This window comes from Limulus polyphemus, unplaced genomic scaffold (genome assembly GCF_000517525.1).
Source record: "Limulus polyphemus unplaced genomic scaffold, Limulus_polyphemus-2.1.2 Scaffold947, whole genome shotgun sequence".
In the NCBI taxonomy this organism is placed as follows: domain Eukaryota; kingdom Metazoa; phylum Arthropoda; class Merostomata; order Xiphosura; family Limulidae; genus Limulus; species Limulus polyphemus.
In genome coordinates, this window is record NW_013666557.1 from 226,957 (window position 1) to 235,139 (window position 8,183).

Consider the following 8,183-nt stretch of genomic DNA (forward strand, 5'->3'; position numbering starts at 1 on the left):
CATACCTTGTTTAAAATAAAATGAAAAATTGATACTTGGGGTTGTCGAATGTTTGAAAGTTCTTATGTCGTAATAATTAAATTTACATCACAATGAGTTGATAGTCATTTTTGTCGACGTTTCGTGAACATTTTTTTATGTTCTCCTAATATTCCATAACAATTATAATGCTATAAATTCCTCATTAGTTTCTATAGAGTTTCTCCTATAAATATGTAAGACAAAATACGTTTTATTGCATGTTCGTAATCATTTCAAGGAAATTTAAAACAATCCTATAAAATGAAACGTTTAAATCTGAAATTTATATGTTGAACTTTTCCTGCATAAGTGGTGCTAACTTTGATAAAATTAATATTGATTTATTTTCCCTAATAGATTTGGTCAAACACTGATGAACACAGAACGAGAATAGGCGGCAATAGTAACAAGAGTTCCTACCCTGCTGGTCAGTGATAAGACGTTTCCTACCCTGTTGGACAGTACTAAAACGTTTACTACCCTAATGTTCAGTAATAAGATGTTTCCCACCCTGCTAGTCCATATTAAGATTCCCTACCCTGCTGTACAATACTAAGACGTTTCCTACCCTGCTGGTCAGTGCTAAGATGTTTACCAACCTACTGGTCAGTAGTAAGACGTTTCATACCCTGCTGGTCAGTACTAAGACGTTTCCTACCCTGCTGTTCAATACTAAGACGTTTACTACCTTGCTGGTCAGTGATAAGATTTTCTACCCAGCTGTTTAATACTAAGACGTTTCATACCCTGTTGGACAGTACTAAGACGTTTACTTCCCTAATGGTCAGTAGTAAGACGTTTACTACCCTGCTAGTCAATACTAAGATGTTTACTACCCTGCTGGTCAGTGATAAGATTTTCTACCCAGCTGTTTAATACTAAGACGTTTCATACCCTGTTGGACAGTACTAAGACGTTTACTTCCCTAATGGTCAGTAGTAAGACGTTTACTACCCTGCTAGTCAATACTAAGACGTTTCATACCCTGCTCTTCAATACTAAGACGTTTCACATCCTACTGGTCAGTAATAAGACGTTTCCCAATCTGAATGAATTGTTATCAAACATATATATATATACAGATAAAAAAATCATTTTGTTATAACTTATAATTGTATCGGTACTACAAGTAATTTCTTATCAGTTTTTCATTACTAAGTTTTGAAGAATTTGAGTTTTATCAGAATTACTGAGAGAAACACTATGGCAAAAGTTGTTTTTTCATTTCTAGAAAATTTGCCATGTAATAAAAAAATATTATCTCAAATTATTAGAAATAAGAAAACTCTCTAATTTTATAAGTATTCTGTAGAAGAAGAAGTATTCGTTACGTTCACCGTGGAACAATTTTTAGGGTGGGGTGTTGAAAACCATTGATCATAATTGTAACTCCTGTATGTAATGGAAACCATTCATCTTCCCTGCATGCCAGAGGAGGTTCTCTGCCCTTGGTCCCTTAAAAGTTGATTAAATGTTTATCGTAGGTTATTTCCACTGATTGGACAACATAAGTATAAACAGTAATTTCTGTTAGAATAACGAATTCTTTATTAACAGAAAGATAAGATAACAAAAGCTTGAAGAAAATATACTATGGTTGGTACTAAGTTGAGCTGATTTTATGTACCTAAAAGAAACTATAGAGACTTAATTTTTAGTTACAGTCACATAGTGGCATTATTATCTTTGTTAAAAACTAGTTTGTCACATTTTGAAAAAAAAAAATACTCAGAAAATGATTAAACTAAACTGGAAACAAACACCAACAAATTTGAAAATTGTACTTATATATATATATATAATAGTCAGCGGTAAGTTTGAAGGCTTATAACGCTAAAAATCAGGTTTCGATATCCGCGGTGGGCACAACACTAATAGCCTATTGTGTAGCTTTGTTTGTCGATGGGTCAGCGGTAAGTTTCCTGATCTATAAAGATAAAATTACGGGTTTGATTCTCCATGGTGGAAGAGGCGCAAATGGCCCATTGTGTAGCTTTGCGCTAAAAAAAAAAGAAGCTCCTACAGTCACAGACTCACTGCGAAATACCAAATGTTTATAAAGTGTGACATACATAGGCTAATTACAAGCAGGGAATTGTTTTCGTTGTGGCAATAGTAGATAGGTAAATATTAAAAGATGACAGGTTTGCTGAAAGACAGCAGAAAATTGTATCGTTCTCATCAAACTAATAGTAACCTGACGCTATGATGATAGCAGTATAAAACTAAAATCATGTGGCATTTCATTTACGGATGACATTATTGTAATTTGACTAGAGCGAGTAAGTCTGTTAAATGATGATAAAATAAACGAAAAAAACATGTTAAGATATACTTACAAAAAGAATTACACGATTAATCTTCGAAGGTTAAAACTCAATTGGACAACTACATGTGGAAACTGTCACGCAGTAAAATAAGTATATCTTGCTCTATCGTTTCCTGATGGCCAAGTGGCAAACTGCAGGGCTTATAATGCTATATAATTTAAGGGTTATAATTCCACGGTGGATTTTGGAGTATATTTTCGCGGGAAACAACATCGTTCTTTTTGTAATTTTAAAAATAGGATGATCCATTTCTCTAGTAAATCCACAAAGATAAATATGAAATAAAAAAAAAGAAATGCTTACAACTATCGATGATATATTTACATTTTTCTCGTAAGCTTAAAATCTGCCATTTTATCACTGTCTGTGATTGTAATGATTCAGTAAAATGGCTAGTCAATAATCAATGTATTAGACTTATGATATTAACAGAACTGACTTATAGTGGTAATTAACTACCTGTAAACAATGTCGCGATAGTGGTAATTAATACTCTTAATTTTGTTATAGGCTAGAAGACAGTAGTCGTAAAGTTGACTGACGACCATGTTTGTAACGGATATCTTGCTGTAGTCAAATCAAGAATAACCTGCTCGTGATCGCTGGAAAAACGTGGGCTGAAGATATTAGTATGTAAAATTCGTGGATGTGACATGACAGCAACGGACAGTTGATAATTTATCAATATATGAACTTGTCATTTGAATAAGGTTTGAGATCAGTAAGAGGGTGATCCGACAGGAGAGGAAGAACGTCTAATCACCTATATGGTTTGAGATCATTAAGGGGGGTTGGTCCGGGTAGAGATGAATAAGGTCTAATCACCTATAAGGTTTTAGATCATTAAGGGGGTGGTCCGGGTGGAGAGGAATAAAATCTAATCACCTATAAGGTTTGAGATCATTAAGGGGGTGGTCCGGGTGGAGAGGAATAAGGTCTAATCATCTATAAGGTTTGAGATCATTGAGGAGGTGGTCCGGGTGGAGAGGAATAAGGTCTAATCACCTATTAGGTTTGAGATCAGTAAGAAGGTGGTTCGGGTAGAGAGGAAGAAGGTACAATCATCTATAGTTTTTCTGCATGCACTATATAACGGACAGTGTTAAGGAGGAAAGAACTGTTGCTGGTTTATATTAAAACAATTTTGCTAAAGCTCTTGGAGTAATTGAACTCAGCTATACCTACAGGTTTCTGTTAAGGTTTCTACACAAAGAGTGAACTTTTCGTACTTTTTATTGATTTTGTTGTTGTTGTTGTTTATAAGTTGTTAACTCTTAATACACGCAATCAAACGTACTTCTACCTTCAAGAAAGAACAATCCACTCAGTTTTTGGTGTGCTTCACCTTGCCCCAAATCACATAAATTCAGTTTCTGGTGTCCTTCACCTAGCCCCAAATCACATACACTCAGTTCTTGGTGTTCTTCACCTAGCCCCAAATCACAAACACTCAGTTCTAGGTGTCCTTCACCTAGCCCCAAATCACATACATTCAGTTTCTGGTGTCCTTCACCTTGCCCCAAATCACATACATTCAATTTCTGGTGTCCTTCATCCTGCCCCGATATTTTTTACACTTGAATATCATAGTTTGTTTTAACCAAGTTTACTAGAAGCATAAAACGCAACGTCTAACTCGTCGGTCTTCTTAGTTCTGTAAGCCCGAGGCTTTCATCCTGTGAAGAAACAAGTCCCATTCCCGAAGGATCCGGAGACGGGCGTGCGGTGGAGAGGGGACCGACGTTCGAAGACATATAAGGCACAAGCTGTCCGAGACCGTACATAGAGCAGCCGGATGGGCTAGGGACACCGGGCGGATAGCCGAAGAGCCAAAGCCTGTCTCCAATAAACATTGGACGAGCAGCGTGAAGCCCCAGTGATTGGCAGTATTGTTGAGCCATGACCTCTAAGTCACTTGTGTACTTCCGCTTCCACTTCGTCCTTCTATTCTGGAACCAGATCTTAATCTGAAAACAAACAAACAACGTATATATATTATACGTTGCAGTAATTCTGAAGCCATCTGTAAAAATAGTAAAAACAATATAAATTTTTAAGTTGATTTCTTTACCACTAATAGTTATCGAGGAACAAAATGATATTACCGTAGAGTTTGATAAGGACTATTTGCTCATAGCCATTATATAAGGAAATCGTATTGCCTTAGTTTCATAAAGTGTTATCTGCGCATAGCCGTTCCTAATTTTGAGGACCTGGCATGGCCAGGTGGTTAGGGAACTCGATTCTCACACTGAGGGTCGCGGTTTCGGATCTCCACCACACCAAACATGCTCGTCTTTTCAGCCGTGGGGACGTTATAATTTGACGGTCAATCCCACTATTCATTGGTAAAAGAGTAGCCCAAGAGTTGGCGGTGAATGATGATGACTAGCTTCCTTCCCTCTAGTCTTTCACGACTAAATTAGGGACGGCTAGCGCAGATAGCCCTCGTGTAACTTTGCGCGAAATTCAAAAACAAACCCTAATTTTTAATTGATAGACTAGAGTGCTGGCAATTATAGTGAGCATTTGACAAAGAATTAATACTATAAAGTTTCACAAAGAACATACAGTCATGATAATGTCGATGATTTCGAGTTGTTAAATAAATCGTTAATTTGTTTGTTTGTTTGAAGTTAAGCACAAAGCAGCACAATTGGTTATCCGTGCTCTGCCTACCACGGGTATCGAAACCTGGATTCTAGCGTTATAAGTCCGTAGACATAACGCTGTGCCACTGGGGAAGGGAGGGGGGAGCAAATAAATCGTTAAAACGACCAAATCATTGTTGGCTAACAGAGTATTACATTATGAGTACTTTAATTAAAATGACTAGGCATGCATGCACCTTCCGGTTCAAAGTGGCATAAACGTTGACTGTCTTTATGTTATCCTGATTTTCAGCTGTTGATAACTGGCGAAATCGTTATCCGGATGTCTGTATTATTATTTATAATTATTTTATATACATATAAGCATTATTTTTGCAAGCTTGTCTGATTAAGAAGTACCTTCGTTACGAACTGGCGTGACTGGTAACTTATGAATGAAGATTACAGAAAGTTTCTACAATAAAGTAGAAATATATATATATATATAGCTTCACTGTATAGTTGAACGAAAGCACCAAGAACGTGCACAGAAGCACACATGTTTTAGTAAAACTCGTAGAACGAGAGAACCAAGAACGTGCACATAAACACACGTTTTAGTAAAACTCATAGAACGAGAACACCAAAAACGTGCACATAAACACACGTTTTAGTAAAACTCATAGAACGAGATTACGCATCGCCAAAAGTATAATAATTTTAGTCTTATTCTTTATTTTATTCTAATTAGGCTACGCAATGGGCTATCTGTGCTCTGCCCACCACGGGTATCGAAACCCGGTTTCTAGCGTTGTAAGTCCGCGGACATACCGCTTTGCCACTGGGGGGGTATTCTTTAGGCCAGTCTTTATGGCAAATGACTTTCTCGTTTCAGGAATGATATTCAATAACACATAGGTGTGTTTATGTAAAACTGGAAATTCCATTAATATGAAGATTCTTCATACAAATAATTAACTTCGAGAACTTTCCTTTGACGAGTAAAATCAAACAGCGAGTTTTTAGATCTTGTTCCTTATATTGCCAACTTATCATGATGCTTTAGTTTCTTAATGTACTACCAATACTATTAATATAATCGAATACATTTTTTAGGTCATGAAATTGCGTCGTATTTTAATTCTCATGTGTCGAGCCGTTTTCGTTTTGTGAAGATTGAATCAGGTTTTGATGTAACCATAAACCACGTTTTCCTTCCCCCTGGATATAAACAGGAGAAAATTGCAATGTGGGTTGGTTGAAGTTAAGCACAAAGTTACACAATGGGCTATGTGTCTTTTTGCCCACCACGCGTATAGAAACCCGGTTTCTAGCGTTGTGAGTTCCCAGACATACCGCTGTGCCACTGGGGGGGCAAATTGGGATGTAACAATCTTGTTTCGAAGTGGTAATTTAGATGACTCATACTTCCATGTTTCATGTGTTGCGTTGTATGGAAACAAAATGCATTTTAAATTGTTTTTTTGTGGAAAGTTCTATAAAACATGGTTGTACCTAAATATGGAGCTGGGAAACTCAGCCCACATCCTCTTAGGTTGTTTATAAAATTAGGATTTAATTTTTTTAAATATTAATTGTTAAAAATTTAGTATTAAAAAATCCCATACATGTAATTTTTTACGAAATAGAGATTTATCTGAGTTTATATTTATTTATTTAAAGTATATACGATCTTAAGTACATGCATAGTAAAGTAGCTAAAGGACTTTATAATCTAGCCACCTCCCAGCCCTCCTACTGTAATTTCATTATTACATCCATTTAATACTATTAGTCAATCATATGAGCTAGAAACTCTCATTGACAATGTATCTCAATGAGTTTTGTGGTCTTGTGTGTTTTTCGTAGAGCACAGCCACATCGGGCTATTTGCTGTGTCCACCGATAGAAATCGAACTCCTGATTTTAGCGTTGGTTTAGCGGGGGACTTTTGTGTTCTTAATGTCATTGCTAAGTAATGGCGCAGACACCGAACTGGGGTTTAGAGGAATTTTCATGATCAAAAGGCTACTTCTCAAGTGTTAATCCCTCGGTTAGTCAGCGGTAAATTTAAGGATTTGCGACGCTAAAATCTGGGATTTGATTCCATGTGATGGACAGAGCATGTGTAGAGTATTGCGTAGCTTCGTGCTAAAACGAACGAACTTAGTAATAGTAGTATCAAAATTGGAAGAGCTATTTCCATAACCAAAATTGAATCATAAGTAAAGATATGAAACGTTATTTGGTAAATATCAAAGTTTTTCTGATAACTTTATTCTATAGTATATCTATAATGTAAATACAAGCCTTCCGTCAATTTAAAGCAAACTTGAACAATTCCTTTGCTGTTTCAGCAATAAGATCAGTTTCCATCTAAGCTCAACCTTTGATACAGTCGTTGGTCTGTTACTAGTTCAGTTTCTGTTTAGAAATGTATAATGTTTTTAATTTGTTATATGTGTCATTGTTCGAATACTGCTGGTTGTCCTGAGAAACCTCTACGTTGTTTACTTCAAGTTCGTTTTATTAAAACTTGTAAAAACCATAATTCGTTGAATTTTTTCTAACTTTTCGTTACTCCAAATTCACTTCGAACGTTAATTTCATATGCGATTTATTTTCGTACTTGAAGATCGGCCCCGCAACGACTCAGCGGCAAATCAGAAGGCGTATAACACCAAAAAACGAGTTTTTATACTCGTGGTGGGCACAGCACAGATAGCCCATTGTGTAGCTTTGTGCTTAAGTCTAAACAAACAAACAACGTAGTATGATGACCATACTCGTGGCAGGAAGCTTTAGAAGTGGACATCGATGCTGATGGCTTGTACGCTTGGATAACTTAGCGATAGAGAAATACTTCTGTTACTCGGAGTTCCTGGGTTAATAACAACCAAACAAACAAAAGTTCAAGATGGAAGGTGTGTCTTACTTAACAAAAGTTCAAGATGGAACATGTGTGTTACTTTACAAAAGTTCAAGATGGAAGGTGTGTGTTACTTTACAAACGTTCAAGATGGAAGGTGTGTCTTACTTAACAAAAGTTCAAGATGGAAGGTGTGTCTTACTTACAAAAGTTCAAGATGGAACATGTGTGTTACTTTACAAAAGTTCAAGATGGAAGGTGTGTCTTACTTAACAAAAGTTCAAGATGGAACATGTGTGTTACTTTACAAAAGTTCAAGATGGAAGGTGTGTCTTACTTAACAAAAGTTCAAGATGGAACATGTGTGTTACT

General features: G+C 36.3%; 1 protein-coding gene across 1 annotated transcript in view; it reads right to left on the reverse strand.

The window, feature by feature from the left end:
• Nucleotides 1–1,857: 1,857 nt before the first annotated feature.
• Nucleotides 1,858–8,183, reverse strand: part of LOC111086240 (homeobox protein ceh-30-like) — a 47,328-nt gene continuing 41,002 nt past the window's right edge. Inside the window, exon 3 of the mRNA XM_022388324.1 lies at nt 1,858–4,318. Within this exon, the coding sequence (XP_022244032.1) occupies nt 3,983–4,318 (336 nt within the window). The 3' untranslated portion in view covers nt 1,858–3,982. The remainder of the gene's footprint in view (nt 4,319–8,183) is intronic.